Here is a 23672-nt window from a genome sequence, read left to right on the forward strand (position 1 = left end):
TTACCCGAACGGATAACAATTTTGCATTATATTATCCATTATGGCGGGTTTACATTAGGGAGATCTATAGCTATAGATGGATTTATTCACGTATAAATAGGTGTAAACGGGTGAGAATAAATATGATACACTTATTCGAGGTATATATATATATATATATATATATATATATATATATATATATATATATATATAACTTAAATAAATTCAGCATATATAAACGCTTGTGAATTTCTCACTGGTGAGAAATCACTAAAGTTGGATGCAGTTCTACTTCAGGTGAATAAATTCACCGAAAATATGAATATATTCGTTATAGAAGTTCACGCTAGTGTAAACGGTTGATGCGATTTCTATAAATCTCATCATTTTTCTTCACATGAATATATCACTAGTCTAAACCCACCCTTAGACTCAATTCCAATCGAGTTATGCCAATATTATTCAAAGTTTTCACATACTCAAAAGTTCTGATCCTAAATCAACTATTTATTCATAAATTTCGCTGTATTTCCGTCAAGATTTTATCCATAGTTCAAGATTTTTTGCTGCTTGCAGAGAATGTGTTACTTCGTAACATAGAACACATATTTGATGCGGGAGACCTAATTTTTGTTAGTAATTTTCGAAAGCATGGCAAGGTTATCACATTTGCACTGCTCGATTGAACTTGCGTCCAATGGACAGAATGTAATTCTGAATCGATTGGATTTTAGAATGCGGGCGAGTTGCTCATTGGTAGACGGATCTGGAATTTCCGAGGGACTTATACTATTGATTTCTTCGGTGCTTATTTTTTCCATTAACCGAACTAAAAATGTGTGTATGAGATTATCCTCGCGTTTGCCCATCAACCGAATACATCCAACAACGTGTTGGACCAAATACGTGTAATGTTTTTTTTCAACTCGTTTATTTGTATTACGTGTAATGCTGTAATAAAGTTCAGTAAGAACTTCATTGAACACACTTGTTGTAATGTCATGTACATGTACGTTTTGGTCTGGCGATAGTAAAGGCTGTGTCGGTATTGCTCATGATAGCGCCTCGCAAGTGAATGCATTCTTCCTCGCGCAGCTCCTGTTTATTGTGTAGTCTCTACTTAAGAAAATTCATAAATTATTTTGCAGCGCTCGATATGTAACTCCCGGATGCGCTAAGTTATCATCTGGGTCTTCTTCCTTGCTCATGATTTTAGCACCACAGTTTTCCGTCTTCGAATTCTATGACTGTTACTGATATATGTTTTTATTGCCGTACCATACAAGTTTTTTTGAAAAAAGTTCTTGGTAGCTACAGGAAAGTGCATTGGGCGGAAACAAAAATAAAAACACGTTTAAACGTATACTTTCTCGAGCTTGTTATGAAGAATGTTTATTTTCATATATGTGTATTCACATTTTGATTATTCATTCCTGTGTCTAACATTTGATATACAACCAGTGTCTATTTCCAGAGAAAAAAGTATATCCCCAGCGACTTTTATCTTTAATTTGGACCCCCTGCTCCTTGACCAGGACCAACAGATTGCCCTCCTCCACCGACCATTCCACCGTAATTCGGTTGCTGCCCGGTGGCACCCATTTGCATGGGTGAATGCATCATCGGGTTGGGACTTGATCCAACTTGTGCGCCTACAGGAGGGGGCACGATTTGGGCCATCTGGCCTGGACCTGCTCCCGGGGCTAATCCTCCCATGGGACCAATCTGGAATTTTATGCTTTTCGTTAGGTATTTGTTATGTCTAAAATTGCGATCAGATGTTAACTTACTTGATTGGCCATCTGTCCTGGAGGAGGCTGCTCGTTGGGAAGCGTCATGTTCATGAGTAAATCGCGCACCGCTGGGAATAGGGAGCATTCGCCCGGCTGCAGAACTGTGCATTCGACGAAACGTCGCAAATGTGCACTAACCGCACTGGTCAGCTGAGGGGTAACTTGCTCACGACGCTCCGCCAGCTGGGTGTGATTGACCGTCATATCGTAGACCATAGGCAGCAGCATGGTGACCGAATCTTTCCATTCCATGTTCGGAAGGTAGGGCACTCGGGTTATTTGGATGAAGAATAGAATTTTCTGCCTGTGCGACAGAATGGTGGTCGTTCCGACCGGAACGATTGGGGTCGCCGATGGTGGCATACGAAGAATGAATTGCACGTTCCATTTGTTACCCTGGCCGAGCTCTGGCAGCAAATCTAGGCGCATGATTTGAATGAAGTCTTTCATCACTTGGGAAGGTAGATTCAGCATCCGGGTGAAGCTGGTAACGACCGCAGGTCTGTAGGGTGGAACGGCTACTCGTTGGTCGAAGAATTGTTCGAGAATTTGGAGATCTTCTGGGGCCCACTGGTACGGTGTTTTGCCGTCCATGCTTGGTGCCATGGGCATCTGACTAACCTTCATATGCAACGACTGCATGTGGTTTGGGTTGAGGAATACCTGATACTGCAGATTATCTGCCTTGAATAGAACTACTCCCGGTTCATTGGATGTGATGGCAGTGAGCTGTGAAATGAAGGTGTATTTTAGATTTCCGTTGATATTATTAGGGATTAGATGATTACATTTTCCTCTTGATGGACGATGCGCTGTAATTGACGACGCATGAATACCGATCCGAGGAATCGCTCCAGCGGACTAAGCTCTGGCCCGGGAATTTCTTTCTGTGGATGAGGTGTAGCTCGACATAGGGTATCCAATGACTCGTGGGTTAACAACGTTGGAATGGCTCCTGCCCATGACCGCGCCGGTAGCACTCGTGAAGTGTTGTGGTGAGAAGCTATTATGGGGAGATATGTTTAGATTTGTTCCTTCTCTGTCCGTGTTTGCAGAGAAGACGTAATCACCAATACCATTAGTGTTGGGAAAACGCATATTGGTTTTTTTTTGCCTAAAAGCATAACTATGCACATTTCCAATGAAATAATTTGTCCAATTAAAGAATATTATCGATAAAAGGATGGGTTGAGAGATTTTGTGGATTGAAACAAATTTGCTCCATTTGGAAAATGCTTACGTCAATTTATGCGCAATGAATATTTGTTCGCATTGCTGGACGTAAGCACCAGGTTGTTTCGTCTTTAGTATTAACATTTACATTTACGATAATAGGTGGTCTTCGTAGCTTCGTAGTGGCGTGTCCGTTACTAAGCGAACAATCATGAGCTCATAACTCAGGGTCCTCAACTGACCATCTTTGTGTGTTATTCTAGCTACTATGTCCACGCAACAATCATCATGTGACGGTATTTCCAGTCCCTTACCGCTCACATTTTCGGTCTGCTGCATCGGTAATTGACACTATTAACAACACAACAATGGAAACATCATATCAACAGTCTCGCTGTGGACAGTCAAACTGTGAACATTTGAACAATAGGAATATTCTTACGCCGAAAAAGGCGACATGTATTGTGTATCGATAGAATAAGAATACGCTTACGCCAGGGTTGCTACATTTAATTCTGTAAAATTTTCTGAAAAAATCTGTACATCTGTGTTTTTAGCCAAAAAATCTGTATCGGAATAAATTAAAATAAAGGTTTATTTTCACTTTGAACTTATTTTTGTTATTTATGGGTTGTTAAAGTCCTGTCAATACAACAAAATAAATCATAGAAAGGGTTTTCGCCTGTGAATTGTATGATATTTCTACATGGTTTTGTTGAACTTTGCCTTCAAATTTTCCTTCAACTTTATTCTTGACGCTCCTCCTTGAACCGATACATAGTACTTCGCTTCCGAAATAGAGTCCATAATTGTGCGAGCCAACCGATTTCCAGACTTTGTTTTGTAGACACTGTAAAGCTAAACATTCTCTCAACACATGCTTATGAATGTCATCAAAAATGTCTTACGACCGACCTACAAAAAATTCCCATCACGTCTTTTGGCATTCAACAGCTGGGACCAAAATATATCCGAGTCACTCAATTTTTGCCCTATAAGATTCGACTTGAGTACCCTTAATTCGTTATCCAAGCCTTGTCTATTGCCTGTTTCAACGAATTGAGGAAATTGGCACATAAAGTCATTAAGGTTTGGTAGTATTCACCATCGGCGAATCGTTGTACGTAGCTCTCCAAACATAAGTTACTCAACATGATCAACAATAACAGTCTTCTCTCATTATAAATAGTTAGTTTAAGCTCTTCAAATTGCTCAAGATTTCTCTTAATAGCTGCTTCCAACGAAACCCATCTCGTTGTATTGCGTTATTCGTTTTATAAACCAAGGTATCTATGTATGCACTGTAATAAATTGAATTTTGAAAAAATCTGTAAATTCTGTATTTTTGCTGAAAATTAGTAATTCTCTATATACAGATTCTGTATCTCAAATTTAGCGAAAAATCTGTAAAATACAGAATATTCTGTATATGTGGCAACCCTGGCTTAGGCCTAAAAATGACTACAGTGTAAAATACAAATTCAGTTGTTGTCAAATGAAAAAAAAAAGTTTTGAAGAAATTTCATTATATGTCTGAAGAAATGCTCTGAATTTGTCGCGAGTCTATGATAGTTTCTAAACGGAAGGTGAAGATGAATCCAATTCACCGGCCACGTCAATAGTACAGTAATTTACATTTAATGCGACATTTAGCTAATTGGACAGAACTGTAATGCGACACGTTTAATTGGACATTTTTACGTCTAATTGAACATTTTTGTAAACATCGAGTTCGGGGCCCAAATTAAAAGTCGCCACCAGACGTCGACACTGTACCACTCTCATACACAATGTCCAATTACAGATTAAAATCGATTTGAATGCAACACTGAGTGATGCCTCGGCATGTCGCATTAAATGTAAATTACTGTATATTGAATTAATTACGAATCTGATTACTTTCTTATTCACTTTCGTGTTTCAAATGCAACAATTTAATGAATTGCCGTGGAGCCCCCTTATACCGATCCATTTTTGAACCTAGGTTAGTTTCAACCTGACTCTGTAATGAAAAAAACTTTTTCGGGTTCACGAACGAAGCGGTTTGTTGGTGTGCGTTATACAGGATCTTATTATGTAAATCGAATCGAGAGGTCGTTACAATCACTGTCACTATCACACCGAGCAAAATTTCGCGATTTGTAAATTAAGATAATCTCTTACCAAGCTTGAACTGCATATAATTGAGCGTTTCTATAATATTTCCAAAAGAAAAATATCAGGGACGCAAACCAAAACAATCTCTGAAGATATGCAACAAGCAAACCAAGCAACACGAAAAATTATGTCAATTGCATCTTTCATTCGCTTCGATGCTATCGACTTGCTCGATATCTATAATAAAGCAATTCCATGCAAAATCAGCCAAAAAACAGCAAATTTTCACGTGACGCTCTTCAATTTTATTGAAACTTGATACATATGATAGAAGCTACTCAAAATCACAATTTTTCATTATTAAATAACCAATTTAAAATACAACTGATTTTTCAAAAGGGCGTTTCCAAAATCATTGACCTTTCTTTTAAAAAATCGTAACTGAAAATCTGGATGTATGATTAGAATTTGATGTTTGACATAGAGGTGGGCAAAATGGTTCACTTTAATGAACCGTTCAGTGAACAACCGTTCACTTAAGTGAACTAGTTCTTTTGAGCAGTTCACTCACTCTTTTGTACAGTGGAGGGATATGTCAAAGCAAGTATAAAAAGTGTGGGATGTTATGTAAGACTGTTCATTCATAAAATGCTGTTTTAATCATTATTCGTCCGATATTGGTTAGAAAAAACTTAGCACAATAGAAAATCAAACTTTGTTTTTAAAATTTTGATCTTGTTTGAGTCGTTCTTCATTATTTTCAGCATAAACTAGCATTGTGCTGCTTTGATTGCGATGTATTGCAATAAATGCTATAGCAAAACTGTATCCAAACTGCGAACGTCCATTTAAAAATTATCGAGCACAATTTGATATAATAAAAACACGACTGTTTAAATCTTTCCGCTTCAACTATATTTTTTAAGTGAGATAGATTTGCATATCAACTTGCTGAAATATTTACCCTGAACTACAAAATATGAAATTAAAATTTTATTTGAAAAATAATATAGCAATCCAATTTAAAACCATCGTATCCTGAAATGTTGCGTTTTTTTATGAAAGCGACAATAGCGACATATTATTTTTGTTATTTCATGGGGCTATCGTTTGTTTCCATTCGTTAATTTAAGAACTATTTACCTTGCAGCACCATTCATCTATCACTCGTTCGTTTTCTTTCCTCTTATGCGCCGCTTACCGTACACAGTTCGTTCTGAACTGCATACACAGTTCATTCGGCGGTCATCGCACACAGTTCGTTCTGAACTGTATACACAGTTCAGTCAGCGGTCAGTTCGTTCTGAACTGTAATATCAGTTCACCGTTCACCGTTCGCACAGTTCGTTCTGAACTGGGTATACAGTTCACATGAACTGTTGCCCAACAAAAAAGAACGGCAGTTCGTTCACTCTTTTTGGTGAATTAGTTATTTTGATCGATTCATGAACGGTTTGCCAATCTCTAGTTTGACAAAGTTGTTGGAAAACTAATGGAATATTTATCAAAAATTGAATTAAATATTAAAAACTTTATATTTTAAAACACCTCCTCCATCGATTTTTTTATATATTCTTATTGGAAACCCGCTCTAATTTAACAAAGTTTGACGTACAGTGTTGCCGTGGTAATCTCACTAAAATGGAGATATGAATTTTTTGAAATTTCAATACTTTGTGAAATCGTAACCATTTAAGAAAAGTAACGTGAAGAATGGAATCATCATGCGATTCTACATGAAAAACTATAAATAACGTTCTATCCTAGGACAAACCGTTCTCGAGATACAACCATTTTTTTATAGTGAAAATAATGTTAGTTCTATACGAAGTTGGAACCTTAGTTGGAATGTTCAGCAGCAGTATGCATATCCTAGTATTTCACGAACATGATTTTCATTATATTGATTTTTTCATACAGTGATGGGCACAAAAAAATCCACCCCCATTTGAAATAAAAGAGTTCCAATATTAAAAGTTTTTTTCAAACTTATCGGTATTCCAGTCAATAGTACGTAAAAGTAGTTAACCAACCATTTTGCCATTTCGAAATTGTTGATTTATTTTTTAGAAAAACAAAAAACAGGCTTTTACTCCTAAATGGGCACTTTCAGGGTATGGCATAGAAAAATTCACTAAAAAAATAATAAAAACAAATAATTAAGAGTCAGTATGATCCCCTTTGGTCTCGATGATCAACCTTGGCATACTCTCCACGAAATTCCGGAGGTGTTGGGGGTCCAGTTCGTTCCAAACCTTCTTCAACTCAGCAAAAAAGTTTTGCTTGTTCGTAACATCAGTTTTGCCCACCTTGTTGTCCGAAATCACCCATAAATTCTCAACAGGGTTCAAGTTGGGAATTTGGGTCGGCCACACCATTGGTTTGATCCGGGCCGATCGGAAGAATGCTGCTTTTTTCTTCGCAGTATGCTTCGGGTTCTTATCTTGCTGGAAGGTGCAGTCCCATTTTCAGCATGAATTCTTTCAGATTCCCGCACAAATGTCGTTGTAACTATCGGCAGTCATAATATCGTTGACCTGCACTAAGTTTCCCATCCCAACCCACGAGAAACTGTCCTACATCATGATACTAAAGGGTGTGTCACATCAAATTGCATCACGGAAAAAACGCTGTAAAAATTCGCCCAGTAGACCGATCCTTTTGAAAATTTTAGACAGTAAAATAAAAACTATTAAACCATTTTGGCATTTTCTTTTTATTCATACTTCGAGCCCAAGCCCGTATGCTCGCACCTTCCTCTTTACCCCGTCCATAAGGTTCTGTACAACGTCAGGTTGTAGTTTTTTTTGAACAGAAATCCATTTTCTCTTGAAGTCCGCCTCCGATTTGACAACTTTTGGGTTCTTCCGGAGGGCCTGCTTCATAATCGCCCAATATTTCTCTATTGGGCGAAGCTCCGGCGCGTTGGGCGGGTTCATTTCCTTTGGCACGAAGGTGACCCCGTTGGCTTCGTACCACTCCAACACGTCCTTTGAATAGTGGCAGGAAGCGAGATCCGACCAGAAGATGGTCGGGCCCTCGTGCTGCTTCAATAGTGGTAGTAAGCGCTTCTGTAGGCACTCCTTAAGGTAAACCTGCCCGTTTACCGTGCCGGTCATCACGAAGAGGGCGCTCCGCTTTGCGCAAGAGCAGATCGCTTGCCACACCATGTACTTTTTGGCAAACTTGGATAGTTTCTGCTTGCGAATCTCCTCCGGAACGCTGAATTTGTCCTCTGCGGAGAAGAACAACAGGCCCGGCAGCTGACGAAAGTCCGCTTTGACGTAGGTTTCGTCGTCCTTTACCAGGCAATGCGGCTTCGTCAGCATTTCGGTGTACAGCTTCCGGGCTCGCGTCTTCCCCACCATGTTTTGCATTTCGTCGCGGTTAGGAGCCTTCTGAACCTTGTATGTACGCAGGCCCTCCCGCTGCTTGGTCCGCTGGACGAATGAACTTGACAAATTCAGCTTATTGGCGACATCCCGGACCGAACTTCTCGGATCACGTCTAAACTGCTTAACTACGCGCTTGTGATTTTTTCACTGACGGAGCATCCATTTTTGCCGTTCTTCACCTTCCGGTCGATGGTTAGGTTCTCGAAGTATCGTTTTAGTACTCTGCTGACCGTGGATTGGACGATTCCCAGCATCTTACCGATGTCCCGATGTGACAACTCCGGATTCTCGAAATGAGTGCGCAGGATTAATTCACGACGCTCTTTTTCGTTCGACGAAATTTTTCCAAATTTAGTGAAGCATGGTCAACGTGATCTTTTTTTTTTTTTTTTTTATCTGTATTATAGTGATTTTCAACTCATTTGGCTGGTTCGTCACTTTTTACTTCCATTTTTGGAAGAATGTCGGGAGTGAGAATTGAACTCGTGACCTTCAGCGTGAGAGGCATGGATGTTACCACTACGCCAGATCGCCTCCGTCAACGTGATCTGTACACTCTTATCTGATTATAAGCGAAAGCTGAATTTCGTATTCCTAAAAATTAAATTTATACAGCGTTTTTTCCGTGATGCAATTTGATGTGACACACCCTTTACCACCACCGTGCTTCATAGTCGGTTGTTGATGCCGGTCCTGGAAGCCCTCGTCGCTCTCCCGTCACCCTCGCAGTCACCTTTTCTTGTTAATCAGCTCGAACTTGGACTCGTTCGACCAAATAATGCGCTTCCGGAACTACAGCGACTTGTTTACATGGTCCCTAGCAAACTGAAGTCGTTTTTTATTGGTGTTGCTAATCAACGGTCGCTTTTTAGCGAAGTGGCTCTTCAGGTCCCGTTCCACCAAGCGTAATCGAATAGTGCGATTGGAAAGATGCAGATCCAACCTTTCTTTAATCGCTCGAATGGTCGTTCGTGGGATTTTCTTCACTTCCTGGACTTCCTTGGCGTCAGTCTTATGGCGGGTTTACATTAGGGAGATCTATAGCTATAGATGGATTTATTCACGTGAAAATAGATGTAAATGGGTGAGAATAAATATGATACACTTATTCGAGGTATATATAACTTGAATAAATTCAGCATATGTAAACGCTTGTGAATTTCTCACTGGTGAGAAATCACTAAAGTTGGATGCAGTTCTACTTCAGTTGAATAAATTCACCTAAGATATGAATATATTCATTATAGAAGTTCACGCTAGTGTAAACGGTTGATGCGATTTCTATAAATCTCATCATATTTCTTCACATGAATATATCACTAGTCTAAACCCACCCTTACGTTTCGGTCCTCTTCTTCCGAACGACCAATTGGATCGCATCACGACTTACCCGATAGTTCTAAGCAATGTTTCGTTGAGACTCCTTACGCTGGAAGTCACGCACAATCAAATTTCGGACCTATGTTGAGATTTGCTTTCCACCCATTTTCTGGAAGCTTGCTTAGTGTTAAAAACACGTCACTACGCACGAAAAGTTGACTAAACAGCTTCGAAAATTATGTTTGTGTCAGATGTAAACAATAAGCTGTCAAAACCGAGGGATGCATCGATGAACAAAATAAGGTAGAACAAATTTACGCATGTGGATTTTTTATGTCGTTCCCTAAATATACCCATTCAGGAACAAAAGACATATTTTGTTTTTCTAAAAACTAAATCAACTATACTGATATGGCAAAATGGTCTACTTACTTTTACGTAGTATTCACCGGGATGACGAAAAGTTTGAAAAAACTTTTAATATTGGAACGCTTTAATTTCAAATAGGGGTGGTTTTTTTTCGTGCCCATTTCGTATGGTATCTCGGCTATATTGCGATGAGTAAAACAAACGCGTGCCAGAAACACATGATTTCCCGTTCGAATGGCGGCCAAATTGCATGGACTTCCGTATCCAACAATGCCCGATAAGGTCTTAGGAAAGTATTACAAACCTGGTCCGGGAAAAGCGACCATTCTCAGGACTACTACTACTTGGTGCTCGTTCCAATCCATTCAAAAACGGATCAATGGGTTCATTAAACGGCATCCAGAAATATCAAGACGGGTGCCGAGCGTACTTCCAAAGTACCGTGCAGCCGTTTCCGAGCAATAAATCAGGAGCTGGTGTCATGGAATCCGTGAGTATTTCGTTAAAGAGGCGCTATCCAATGTTTAGAAATTTCCGGAACAGATATTCAATTTGGACGAAACAGCGGTACGTACAGTACCTACAAAGGAACTGGTTCTAGCTGATTCCGGCCAAAGATACGTCCACGCAAAGTTAGATAACTTTGATCGAGAATCTTACACTGTCCTGTTTTGTGAAGAGGCAGTCAGGCAGTTAGCACCAATATTGATGCTTTACCTGTACATATCCAGGATGCTAAAATCTGGCAGAGATTGGCCGAAAACTGGGTCGCTGGATGAACGGAATCGGGTTGGATGATCCGGGACATATTTTTCCTGTTTCTCAAGGATTTATTTTTATTCTTGTCTTGTCAAGCAGAAAATACCGTTTCCTATTATACTCTTTCTATGTGGAACGAACGAATGTGATGAATTATAGAGGCGTTGATCTTTTCAGTTCATTCGCCTCTAATTCAAGATGGACACACGAGGTCTGTTCAAAAAGTATCGCGACTTTCGAATTTACGCGGGTTACGTAAATTCGATTCTAGATTTTATTTTGTGGCATTATATTGGTACTCATGTCTCTCACCTATGCCGACAAGTACGAAGAAAGTTTTGAATGTTCAGCTAATTTTTGACAACTACTTTTCTTACACGTGTTTTGGTTCATCTTCGATTTTTGCCTATTGCAAAAATGGATCTAAGAATCTGTAGCAAATTTTGTGTGAAAAACAAAATGTAGTGCGCGAACACTTTCCGAATGTTGATTGTGGCATCTGGTGAACCTACCTTGGAGCGAAACAACGTTTATTGGAGCACATTGCATTGTATTGCGTAAAATGCAGAGCAACCAAAAAGTCGATTTTGTTCATTTTGTCGCTTACGTCATCTATGCAAACATAGGCAGTTCCATCGAAATGAGATTACTTACTCTGCGTTTTGTGATCAGGGCTCTGTCCGGGTCGTGGTGATGGTCTCGGCATACCCGGTGATCCTGGCCAGTTGGAAGCAGCCGGGGAAAGAGCAGCAAATGGGCTCCCGTCGGTGTGTGTCTGCATGTAGGGCATGTTGGTTGGTCCTGGAGAGTGTGCCGCCATAGGGCTAGGTTGAGGATTTAGCGGTGACGAAGGCATGAGACCTCCGCTCGGTGACGGGTGGGGCATGTGAGGTGCTGGTGGGGAAGTCATGTTGAAATTTGGATGGTTCTGACTTCCACCCATACCCTGAGGATGTGGTGACGCCGGTGTGTGTGGATTTGATCCCGTTGGTGGGGTGAGCGGAGCAGCAAAACGTAACCCCGGATCACGTGGGCTTTGTGGACCCCGTATACTTCCTCCACCCAGGAAACCAGATCCAACCGAAGCTGGTCCCCCGTGTGGGTCCTCCATAGTGATTGGAGATGGCGGATTATCATCTTCCGACTGGGAACGTCTTCGATATACGGCAGACTCGTCAACATACTTCGAGAGGAATCCTTTCAGTCCCTGGGTTGGAGTAAACTCTTCAACCACGTGGCTTCGATCGAATCGACTACAAGCACCGTCTCGTATCGAACAGAGACCACTGCCACGCAATCGTATTTCTAGACAATATACACCTTGGAAGGACATCCTGAGCAAAGTGGGTGATTGTGGAATGATGCAGAATGATAACACCGGAATCTTTGGAGACTGAAGAATGGCCAAATGGGGTATGATGGGCAGTTTTGCAATGGAACTCAACGGCTGGTAGGTTTCGTGCAGCAGATGCACTATTTGGGCAAGGTCGTAATTGTGGTTCAAATGAGCTTGCAACTGGTCACGCATCATTGAGTGTGCATTTATCGCATTATTACCTCCGGTGAAAATCATTTTGAATTCCTTCACCTCTATGTCCCAATAAATATTCACGTTGACTTCTTTATTTGGACCGTAAGCCAGCAAAAGATTGGTATAACTGTACGATTTGATGGTTACAATGCTGTGCAGATTGTATTTGTCATTTCTAATCTGTTCACGAAAATCATGCACCAGTGTATACAAATAAACTATCTTTGACCAATCATTCAGAATCATGTCGACAATTTTGTCAACAGCATCCACCGGGAGCATATCATATTGCAGATAAACAGCTCTTCGCATTCCTTGCTCCTTGTGGTGTGTACTTGGTAACGGTGTACCATAGAATACCAATTCCGTTGTCCATAATCGGGTCTGGTTGCCTTTGTTGACCTGTGCCCGAACGGAAACCGATAGCAGTCTTCCAAGCAACGCGTTCCACACGTCTTTTTCGATCTTTGGCACTCTGACTACCTTCTGTTCAACCGGTTTCTGCTCTTGGCTCCCGGTTTGAGATGAAGCAACGGCCGATGCCGATACCAGTGGAGCTTTCGGCTGCGGCAAACTCAACAATTTTAGCACCAGAGAGGTAGCATTTGCTTCCACCTGCAGGCCACCGTTGGGAATTTTTCTTCTGGTCAGTTCGGCGGCAAGCGCCACAAACGGTAGCTTTTCGTCACACATTGCCACAACGTGGGCTAGCTCAGGGATGAAGTACGCCGGATAGATGGTTTTCTGTTGCTTCGGTGAAGACCCCTCGCCGAAGGGCGATTTTCGTTTCATAGAACTTGGAACGTACTCATCCACATAGGTTCCCGGGCCGTGAGTGGCCACGAATGTGTCGAATTCGATGAGAGATTGCACTTTAAGATACATTTTTGGCATTCCATCATTTTCCACGGTTGAAGATGATGTTCCGGAGGAAGGTACGTTTTGTGTAGCACCACTAGAAGAGGCACTTGGGACACTTGGAGGTCCACCTGGGGGGACTGAACCGGGGCCGGATTGGCTGGTTGAGCTTCTACCGCCTCCAGATGCGCCAGATTGGTCTTGATCCTGGGACTGACTGTCTTCCACGGATGATGGTCTCACTAGCACCAGATAAAAAGTGTAGGTCATCTCATTTGGGCTCAAGTCTTTTTCCTTTAGCTCGACGATCTGCAAAAAAGGAAGGTTATTCTCTGCTTAAAAACTTGCTGTTTTGCACTCAAAATTAAAACAATTACTGGGCGAATTGGCTGTTGACGGCTACCCAAAATTACAATTTTCATTCTCATATGACAATTTTTATTTTCGATGTATTTTTCATAGAAGCTATCTTAATACTTTATAAGGCCGTGGCAACTATATTACCACCCGAGAAAAATATTTTTTTCGCTGCACTTGGAATATTATTTCCAAGGATGGTTCCAATCGTATCAACGAGCGCTCGTTCAATTCTCTTATTTGATTCATTCAACGCACACAATAATATGTTTTAAATCACTCATGAAAAAGAAAACTGACGTGTCAACGAAAACACTGAATGAACGCAGCGTGAGAGTCATCGTTTGGTATTTGTGCGCGTGTTCATCGATGCTTGCTTGTATCATTTTATGATTCGTTCGTTAGTTTCTGCCGTCGCTTTACTTTCGTTTCCTGATCCGATTGGGTGCTTAGCCTCGGAGCTTTGGATCGAATCGCTTTGTGATAGAGTGGTGTCGCTCTCAGAAAAGAATTGAATCGCAAGGCAAAAATGCGAAGCGATGAAAATATAACTTTTCGATGTGCTAATGCTCGCAGGTGCGCAGTTGTCGTCTAATAACTTTTAAAAGGAAAGCCAATAGGGTTCAGTTTGCTTACTAAATAGTAACTATATATAACCTTCGAAACGCAATCTATAAATGCTTCGAATTTTTCTTGTCTAATATTTATTATAATACAAATTGTCAAAAGCGGATTTTTGTCTAATAGTGGAGGCACAAGTTCGCAGCCTATGGGGCAAACGATCGCACTTATTGAAATAAGCTTTTGAGATAACTTGTATCAAAAATGAATGATGTATCATTGGTAGCGTGTGAAAAAATCATTAATAGCGTGTGTAGGCATCATCCAAGAGGGGATGGGTAGTTGATTACTTGCTGGCTAGACCGATTTATTGTAAATTTCGAAAAGGCATACGATGCATCCTCATGAAGCTAGATCTCGTCCCTCTAGTTTTGTAACCTGGTTGTATCCGCGCTGGACTTTGATGGCTTTCGCAAAAACACCAAATCTTTGAAGAAATCGTTTTGTCCAATGGTCTGCAATGGATGATCAGTTTCTCAGACTGCTCCCTCTCGACTAGAGATGAAACGGAATGTTGATTTTATTTTCACTCCGGATGATCGAATTTTCCGGATAATCGAATCATATGAAAATTAAAAGGAAATCTCTCGGTAAACGTAAAATAACTATGATTTGCACTGACTTATTTGTACAATGCAGTATCTTAGCCACAAATTGACTATCGCCCCATGGGGGAGGAATAATGTTTTGAAATTCGAAAAAAAACATTGCCTTGTTACAGCTCATGAACCAAAATATTATTCAAATGATCAAGTCCAAATACAAGCAAAAGCTTGGCATCCAGGAGCCAAGGAGAGTTCCATGAGATGGTTAAGCGAATCAACATTAGGGATGCTATGTTTTGGGTGGCCGAGGCTTGGGACGAGGTTCAAATGAGTACAATCACGGGAAAATTATCACTTGGCGATCCTTCTCTGTCTCATCCGCACACAAATTCGATCGACGGAGAGCGAATCATTGGTCGACAGACCTGCTGTTCTTTCTACTTACGAGACAGAATGAACTTGTCTACCACATGTTTGGATTCGCTCACTCACTGAGTGGTATCGTATGATGCGAGACGAACACATTGATTGAAGAAGTTGTTTTCACATGCTGAAAAAAGTTGGATGCTTTCGTCGATTCTCTCGTCAATCACCAACATTGATTATTTCAATATTTTGTTCAACCAAATATGTACCTCTAAAGTTGTCTAGTTTGGCTCCATTAAACTTATGTAACTGAGCCTGTAAAAATAAACGGATTAATAAAAAAAAAAAAAGTTGTCTGGTAAGACTCCAATTTTTTTCCTTGAGTTCTTCTTCTTCTGTAGGACCATTGTACCACTGCGACCATTAGTTTGATCTATTGTAGTGCATTCCAGTTTACTATGTATGCAGTGTCAGTTCGTTTCATCACTCAAGGAATAAGTGATAGCCGCACCAGGACTTTGCATATCCCCCTATGAAGGTATGACTTCCTTTATGATGTTCCTTGCATTTTTTGGCTTGCGTTTGGCATAAGATTCGGCAGTCTTCGCTGAATTCGGGTACTGCATTGACACAGTAAATGTTCCGAAGTTTAAGATCCGAAATTGCAGAAACGACAGTTATCATCTGCTAGTTTACCGTTTTTTAAGGTGATGCCTGCTCGTGTAGAATACATTCCCAAACTAGCTTTGACTGACATCTGAGAAGATACAGATATTGGCTTACCTGTATTTTCTAGCCGAACAAATATGTGTACATGTTTGAATAGCTTGTATTTCTGCTTGAGAAACTATAGGCCACTGTCCCATTGAAATTGACATTTCGATTCCTGGTCCAGTAATCCCAGCTTCCCTAGATTTGAACAATTTTAGATCCATCTGTATAAAACACGAGTTTTGGGACCACCATCTTCCCATTCGTTGCGATTGAATTCAATCATTTTGAAGGGAACACTGAAGTTCCATCCAGTCTTCATTCATACTTACTATAGTGTTTAGCTGAAAATCCTTCAGGATTTTTAAATGCCCTGTGAGATCTCCTTCTAGAAAATTTTTATACGTTTCAGCCTAAGAGCACCTTTTCCGCTTCAAGTTGCACATATTGGAGCAAGGGTAGAAGGTGTAAAAGAGCATCTAGGGCTTTGGAGGGTGTGCTGGACATTGCTCCAGTTATTGATAAGCATGCCAGACGTTATAGTTTATCGAGGTTTTTATTGAACTGATATTTATGTAGTTTTAGGCCACCACACTAGCGAAGCATATGTTAGTCTGGGTCTCACAATTGCCGAGTAAATCCAGTAAATCATTCTCGGTTTTGCCCCCACTTTTTACCGAATATACTACTACAACTCCAGAGCGCAGTCTGGGTTTTAGATATTGCATACTCCAGTTGGTCGTTCCCATTTAGCTTTTGGTCAATCATGATACCTAAATATTTGGTTCGTTTTGAAAGCTCCAGTTGTACACCTCCTAATCTAAGAGGTGGAATCTTATACTTTCTTTTTCTGGTAAATAACATTGACTGTTTTGAAGGATTACTTGAGTGTGTAATTAAGGGCTGTTTGCATTCTATTGAAAAAGGTTTCCTCACATTTATCCCTCACTAAGATGATAATGTCAAAATCATCAGCAAAACCAATGACTTCGTATCCTAAATTAGCTAGGTTATTAAGAAGATCGTCGACAACTAGGGACCACAACAGAGGAGACAGAACTCCTCCTTGAGGGCAACCTCTAGTTGTTTTCGTTGATAGAGTAGATCCTCCTAATTTAGCTGCTATTAGTCGATTGGTTAGCATGACATGTATCCAGTTGGAGATGCAAATGTCAAAACTACATTTTTTTCATAGCTTTATTTATAGAGTTGTAGGGTGCCTTGGTCAATGCTCCCTCAATATCAAGAAAAGCTGTAAGTGAGATTTCCTTAGTATCAAAAGACTTATCTATTTTTGAAATTAACGCGTGAAGCGCTGTTTCAGTTGATTTATTTGCTTGGTAGACAAATTGAAATTTGTTGAACGGTTCAAAAATGATGATTTGATAGAGTTCAATGACCTTTTCCATCATTTTTAAGATGACAGATGTTAGACTAATTGGTCTATACGCTTAGGGAGTCGTCCTGTCACGTTTACCAGCCTTGGGAATAAATATAACCCGGACTTCTCTCCATTTACTAGGAATGTAGCTTAGTACCATACTAGCTCTAAACACCTCCGAGGGACAGTGATATCGTTGCTTTTTTGTAACAGCACCGGATAAATTCCATCTGGTCCTGGATATTGAAAGGGCTTTAAGGAACCCACTGCCCACTCAACCGTCGACTTCGTAAAGACCGCGCTAGCCATTTCATTAGCTCTATTCTCGAAAGTCAATTGGATTGAGCCTGGGAAGTGTGTTTCCATCATGATACTAAGTGTTTCCTGGGAGTTGGTTGTATATTGACCGTTTCCTTTTTTCAGACTAACAAGTCCGTTGGTATGATCCTTAGAAAGGGCTTTATGAAGTTATCCTAAAACAGGTAAACTTTCAACCTGTTCACAGGTGAACTGTCTCAATTTTCTTGGGTTGCGAAAATGTATTATATTAATTTGTGAGTCATTTTTATGTAAAAAAACCGCGATCTTAGAGCGCCGGCAGAAAATTCTGTTTAAATTCGTTGATAAGGCAACAAGTTGATAAGTTTTTCACTGTAAACGTTCTATTTAGAATGTACTGTGTAAGAAATGCAGTTTTTTTTCAATTAAAAATTGTGTATTTGATGAAAAATTCAAATTCTAAAATCTATTCTTTATATTTTTTTTTCGTTGCTCTAGAAATATTGTTTCGATTTTTGCATAACCAAAGGGTAATAAGGTGACTTTTGGAAAATGTCGACGTTGATAGTTTCTCTCTGAATGTTCACTGAAATAAAACAAGATTGAGGAACAAATAACATTTACTTCTATTCTTGTCAAAGAATAACCCAGGAATGAAAAATTCAATTTATTCCCAAAACCAGCTGTATCTCGGGATTGGTTTAAGTTACATCAAACGTTTTTTTTTATCAAAATGCAGAAAATTTATTGTTCTTTTAATCTTGAAAAAAATAATCCGTTACAGTTTTGAAGAATTTTCGTATTTTTATTCGCATATCCTCCATCAAAGTTTGTACTCTCTGTTGGTCAATCGCAGCGGCCATTTTAATCCACGATAGCTTGATGTATGCAGCATCCCGAGTCAATTTGGTTCCCTTTTTCAATTTCAATTGCCCAATGTTTTTCGAATGGGCGGAATCGGGCGGAACTTCTCGACTGTTGTGGCAGCTTGCCAAATCGGATCAAAACTTCACCGGACCTTTGTGAGCTTTAATAAACGGAGGAGGACGTTCCTGGAGGCACTCTTCCATATATATTTTCGAGTCCATTGTCTTGTTTGTGACGAGAATCTTGGGTTTCTGACCACAGATGCAAATTCCTTGCGAAACCAAGAACTTCCTGGCAGATTTATCAGCGAAAACGAACCTAAATTTGCTTGGGATATCTCCTCTGACAGTGGTCTTATAGAATTTCAGGGAATGGAGCTATCCAAAATCCATCTTTACGTACGTTTCGTATTTCGTCAAAACCTTGTTGTAAAACTTTCGAGCGCGGTTTCTAGCCACCAGATTTTGCACAGAAATGACGATGATCTTCTGGAACTTCTTGTATCGAACAGTCAGTGGTACTTTGTTAGAGTTGTGCTTTTGGCGATGTCGTAGTCCGACAGTCCGGGTTTGCCTTAATTGTTCTCAATACCTTCAACATCAGCTTCCGATCGTAAGTTCCGCTACGACGCGTCCTTTGTTCCTTCCGAACAACAGTTGTACGTTCACGAAAACGTTTCAACACATTATACATGGTCGATTTAACATCTTTCAGTACCTCACCACACCGAATATTTCATTTGGGTGACCAAAATCAAATTTTTTCTCTCGGCTTCCAAGCAATTTTCCTCTACAGGATTTTCAAAAAAACAATTTGCAGTCAAATGATTTCAGATACGCCTACTATGGCCGCTGCTATAAAATGTGATTCCGGATTATATTTGAATCAAACCTTGAGCTGTGGCGCTCGCTGTTGTGACAATCAGAGCGTCTGATATGTCTCTTTATCCGTATTTTTTGTATATCTCGTCTTCTCTCACATTTCTACCACTCGTTAGAATCTTTGTTTTTTTTCACTACATTCGCCACTAGTGCCTTCTCAAGGCGCGTCCACATTATGCCGAATGATGCCGATCGACCTGTACCAGGCGGCATATTCGGTTCGTTATGTAATGTAGATGCCACATCGGGTACACTAAGCCGAAGCCTCATCTGACGTACGAAGCCGTCACGAACACACGAAGCACATTGTCGTCAACGCTAATTTACTTCGTTTTGTTGTTTTGATTCGACTTTCTCGAACCGGACCCACTTGTTTCGGGTTTCGGGTTGGGTTCGGTTTGAGTCGGTTTTCGGCACGTCGGCAAACCCGGGCGGTACGTCCACATTTAGTCGGCTTTACCTCTTTTAGTGGTTTTTTTTAAGTTCATATTTTCTTGGGCATAGTCGCCCAAGTGATCTCATGATTATCTTTGTGAGCAGAGGAGCTATACTAGGGTTGTCACGGCCCTTAATGGGGATCGTGTACAGAGCCGGTCAGGAATATTACATATGAGCCTAGTATCTATTGTCTAAGTCGAAACGAGCATCGAACGTACCCGAAGACCTGCCGAGGTTTAACCGGGACGAAGACAATCGCACCATTAACCCACACGCCTTTTCAGGAAGATCTCACCTTTCCTTACTCAGGGAGAATAATAGCATGAATGTCGGCCTTTAGTGTCGAATTACATTCGTTTCCGTATCTTGTCTCGTATAATCAGGATCTTACTGGCGTCAACCCAATTTAATAAGGCCCGGAGTTCTATTCTTGGTCGGCAACTCCACGGCGTAGCACTAACGCTAAACATCCCCAAACGTAGTCTCATGAATGTCGTTGTCGATGCAAGGCCAGAAAACGATGGCTCGAGCAATGGTTCTCGATCGCTCGACTCCGAAATGGTATTGATGAATACTCTTCAATAAATTTCATTAGTAGTACTTTGTTGAGATTTCTATGCTGCATAATACGCCTTGGATGTATTCTAGAGTGACAAGCTATAGAATATGCGTAACCACAGTGCAAGTCGGAAGAAATTTCTTTGACGTAAAATCCCCCGGCCAGAACGAGAATTCAACCCGAACTAGCGGAAAGAGCCAAACAAGCGGAAACCTAAGACAACTTATGCATATTTCCCCCTTCTTTTCCTCATTTTTTCTCTATCTAATTCTCTCTCGTGCGATGCTCCGTCTTGAGAATAGCTCACAGAATGTTTCTGTAGAGTTGTAAGGAAAAAAATATTATTTAAGCAGACGAATGTAAGAAGAGATCAGACAGAATAAATGCGAGTTGACACGCAGTCGTGTTAGGTTTATTTTGCCAAATTGATATCACGCGGCCTCCGCGACAGTGGAACTCGTTATATAGCGACCGTGACAGGACTCTGTTCGCCCGCGAGGTAGTCAAAAGTGATCAGAGATGAACTCTGTTAGTGAAAATGGACTCGTTATACTTTTGTTGTGCTCATTTGTTATCAACGAGCCAAGGTTGGCAAATTCAATCACAACACTACTACCAAGAAGGATTCTGTTACGATCGGAGAGGCATTTCTACTCATCCGGAAGCTGTTCCATTTACCAGATCCTGACTATCAACTGGTGCATACATTCAATTTGTTGAGTTCCGGATTGAAGGTATTGTCGAAACCAGGGCCTTTCATGTTCTTCTATGTTTTCAGAGAGGCTAGCTATTCGTCAACTGTGATATTTTGGCTAATTGGCACCTTCAGTTGATTGTGATCAAAAAACAGATTGGATCAGCAACGGAGATCTCCAAGAGACTGTTGATGTTTAGCCCAAGATTGTGGAAGTTGATAAAGTGCTGCAGATGTCTCCAAACCATCTATTGTGCTGTTAAACAAAAAAGAGCCTAAGGGGGAAAAGGTTTAGGTTTTTTTTTCAAACTCTGGCTAGTTTCCAAAATGAACGAGCACAATCTGGAAGAGATCGGAAAAGGTTCCAGAAGTAGCTATTACGCTTCAATGACTGAATCGTCTTCGTTTGTGTTTTCTTGACTTTCTTGATAACTAACCTTGATTGCTGTTGAAACATCTGAACAAATGAAGCTAAATGCTACTCCTCCACCAATGCCACATTATGCTTGAGGTTTCACAGATTTGTTTCTACCGTTGGATAACTACCGTTGTCCATTGACGTAGCGCGTAGCGGTATTGACAGGGAATTATCCCTTATAGTCTGCTTCCCTACGGCCACAATCTTTATTCGGACCGGACTATCAACAGTTGGTACGTCAGCTTTTGTTGCAAATTTAGTTAAACCTCATGAAAAATTGGTCATACTACAGAGGCCTGTTAATTTGGCATATGAGTGCATGCATTAAAAAACTTACCAAAATAACATTCGAGTGACGATAGAGTTGAATGTAGACTTTGTGAGCTCCAATCTTCTCGATCGCATGATTCGGTGGGAACACAAGTGGCAACCGCTCTTGCGTCGTAGCCGGTAAATGCTGCAACGTTTTCTCGCATCTTCGTTGGGTAATCCAGTAACGAAGCTCCGAGAACAAATGTTGAAGCTTACTTTTATCGTTGTTGAGAGCGTGTTGCATTTCCGGCATGATTGGACAGTTCAAGTGCTTCGGCACGTGACAGCGCAGCATTCCGGTGTGAGTGTCAACAGTAATGTGAATTTGTTCCGCCCGCAGGCAAGGGTTCAAAACTGGGACCGTCAGCATTGCGGGCGTTCCTTGTATGTTATAATCAACCTCATCGAGGAATAGTTGCAACTCTGTTTTGAGGTCGTTGAGGCGAGCAAGTGATCGTACGTAAACCGTATGAACCAGTAGGCGTTCCATCGATAGCAGATCCGAACGTACCGCACGGTCTGCGATGTCTACTTCCTTGTTACCAATTGAGGGGATATGCAAAATGGCTAGCTGTTTGGTGGAATCATTTTGGTCCGTTTGAATCATGAGCCGATAGCCAAGTTCTGATTTAGGATCTTTGTTAGTCAGTTCGCGCCAGTACGAAACAGTTAACTTCGTTCCCGGGATATACTCATCAACGTGAATATGGTCGTCCAAGCGATCACGCATAAGACGGAGAGTCTGCGTGTACAGGACTTCCAACTGCAACGATTGACTGAAATAATGCAGACAGTTGTAGACCTCTGCGAGTGAATCTGGACTGTCCACGATGCGACCCTGAATCAGTTGATGAATGTAATTGACTTGCAGAGTATGAACCAATGCTTTTCCATCTCCGGTCTCTTTATCTTCTACCAAAATATCGATATCCAACAATCGCCACGGTATATTCGGTCCATCCCCCATAACGGTCAGCGAAACCTCGAACTCGTGATCAACCTTGAAGGTCACCCGTCCATTTTCGATCTTAAATTTTCTCAGTTGCGGCAACAAATTCCCCGTTACTAGCCTGTGTTGTATGACCTGATTCAAACGCTGCAGTGTTTGACGTTTTTCGAGCGGCGTAATTGGATCCGGGGGAACAATACGTTCCCTGATAATGGAGGGCAATCGAGAGTAGGTGCCTGAGGTTAAAATTTCCACCGCAGCTGGAATATGAAAATTGGGCAGTCGGGCATTCACCAGAGTTTCGCGTGCCATTCGCGAAAGCATGTCAGCGGTGTCAATGAACAGAATTGACTGCTTGTCCAGGAAGGCCATAATTTTGGCCGATTTGTCAACTTTCGAAGCGGAGTTTGCCCACTTGACTAGCGCTAGCAGTCGAATAAATAACTGCCGGGTACTAGCGGAGAAGTTGTAGATTTCAATTTTGCGTTCCATGTCAGTTTTGCGGGGTAGGCTGAAAACAGATTAATTGAACATAATTTCCAATAATTACGACTACGATTACTCACAGTTCCGCCAGCACTGTCAGTTCATGGTACGTCCGCTGGATGATGAAATCAATCAACCTTCCCAGAGGTATCAGATTCTGACGCTGGGCCATTTCCTGTCCAGTGGGGATGAAGCTAGTGACAGCTCCCCCCTGTTCCAGGGGCTGTGGCGTCATCTTCCCAAAGTTTAAAACACCTCAAAGCGCAATAAGTCTTAATATTCACTTGTTAGAGCACTCCCTCCCCGGGTCCGCCACACCAATCCGTGTGGTTCTTTGAGAATATGGAAGCCACAAAAATAGTCGTGTTTGCTCGGCAAAATAAACTTCCGATTCGAAATTTTCGAATTAAGGACACATTTATTCTCAATCCTGAGCATAAATTTTCATTTGTGGAACAGGAAAAACGGCAAAATCACCAAAATTGGTGAAACACTTTCAGAACAAGCCAAAACAACACAGTGGCATTTTCG

At 40.9% G+C, this 23672-nt stretch overlaps 1 protein-coding gene across 1 annotated transcript; it reads right to left on the minus strand.

Annotated features, from left to right (window-relative positions):
* Window positions 1–1348: 1348 nt before the first annotated feature.
* LOC129767577 (mediator of RNA polymerase II transcription subunit 14) lies at window positions 1349–23672 on the minus strand. Its single transcript, XM_055768618.1, has 6 exons — window positions 23222–23672; window positions 21732–23166; window positions 11543–13586; window positions 2564–2778; window positions 1773–2504; window positions 1349–1707 (listed from the first exon to the last, which is right to left on the minus strand). Exons 1-6 carry the CDS (start codon window positions 23374–23376, stop codon window positions 1489–1491), a joined length of 4800 nt encoding a protein of 1599 aa, XP_055624593.1. The 5' UTR covers window positions 23377–23672; the 3' UTR covers window positions 1349–1488.

Source organism: Toxorhynchites rutilus, chromosome 2 (genome assembly GCF_029784135.1).
Source record: "Toxorhynchites rutilus septentrionalis strain SRP chromosome 2, ASM2978413v1, whole genome shotgun sequence".
Classification (NCBI taxonomy): domain Eukaryota; kingdom Metazoa; phylum Arthropoda; class Insecta; order Diptera; family Culicidae; genus Toxorhynchites; species Toxorhynchites rutilus.

Coding starts and splice junctions, on each gene's coding strand:
- LOC129767577 (XM_055768618.1), bottom strand. CDS start 23,376: ATGACGCCACAGCCCCTGGAACAGGGGGGAGCTGTCACTAGCTTCATC. Junction 13,587..21,731: donor GTCACTCGAATGTTATTTTG/GTAAGTTTTTTA, acceptor CCTTTTTTGCAG/ATCGTCGAGCTAAAGGAAAA. Junction 1,708..1,772: donor CAGGACAGATGGCCAATCAA/GTAAGTTAACAT, acceptor ATAAAATTCCAG/ATTGGTCCCATGGGAGGATT.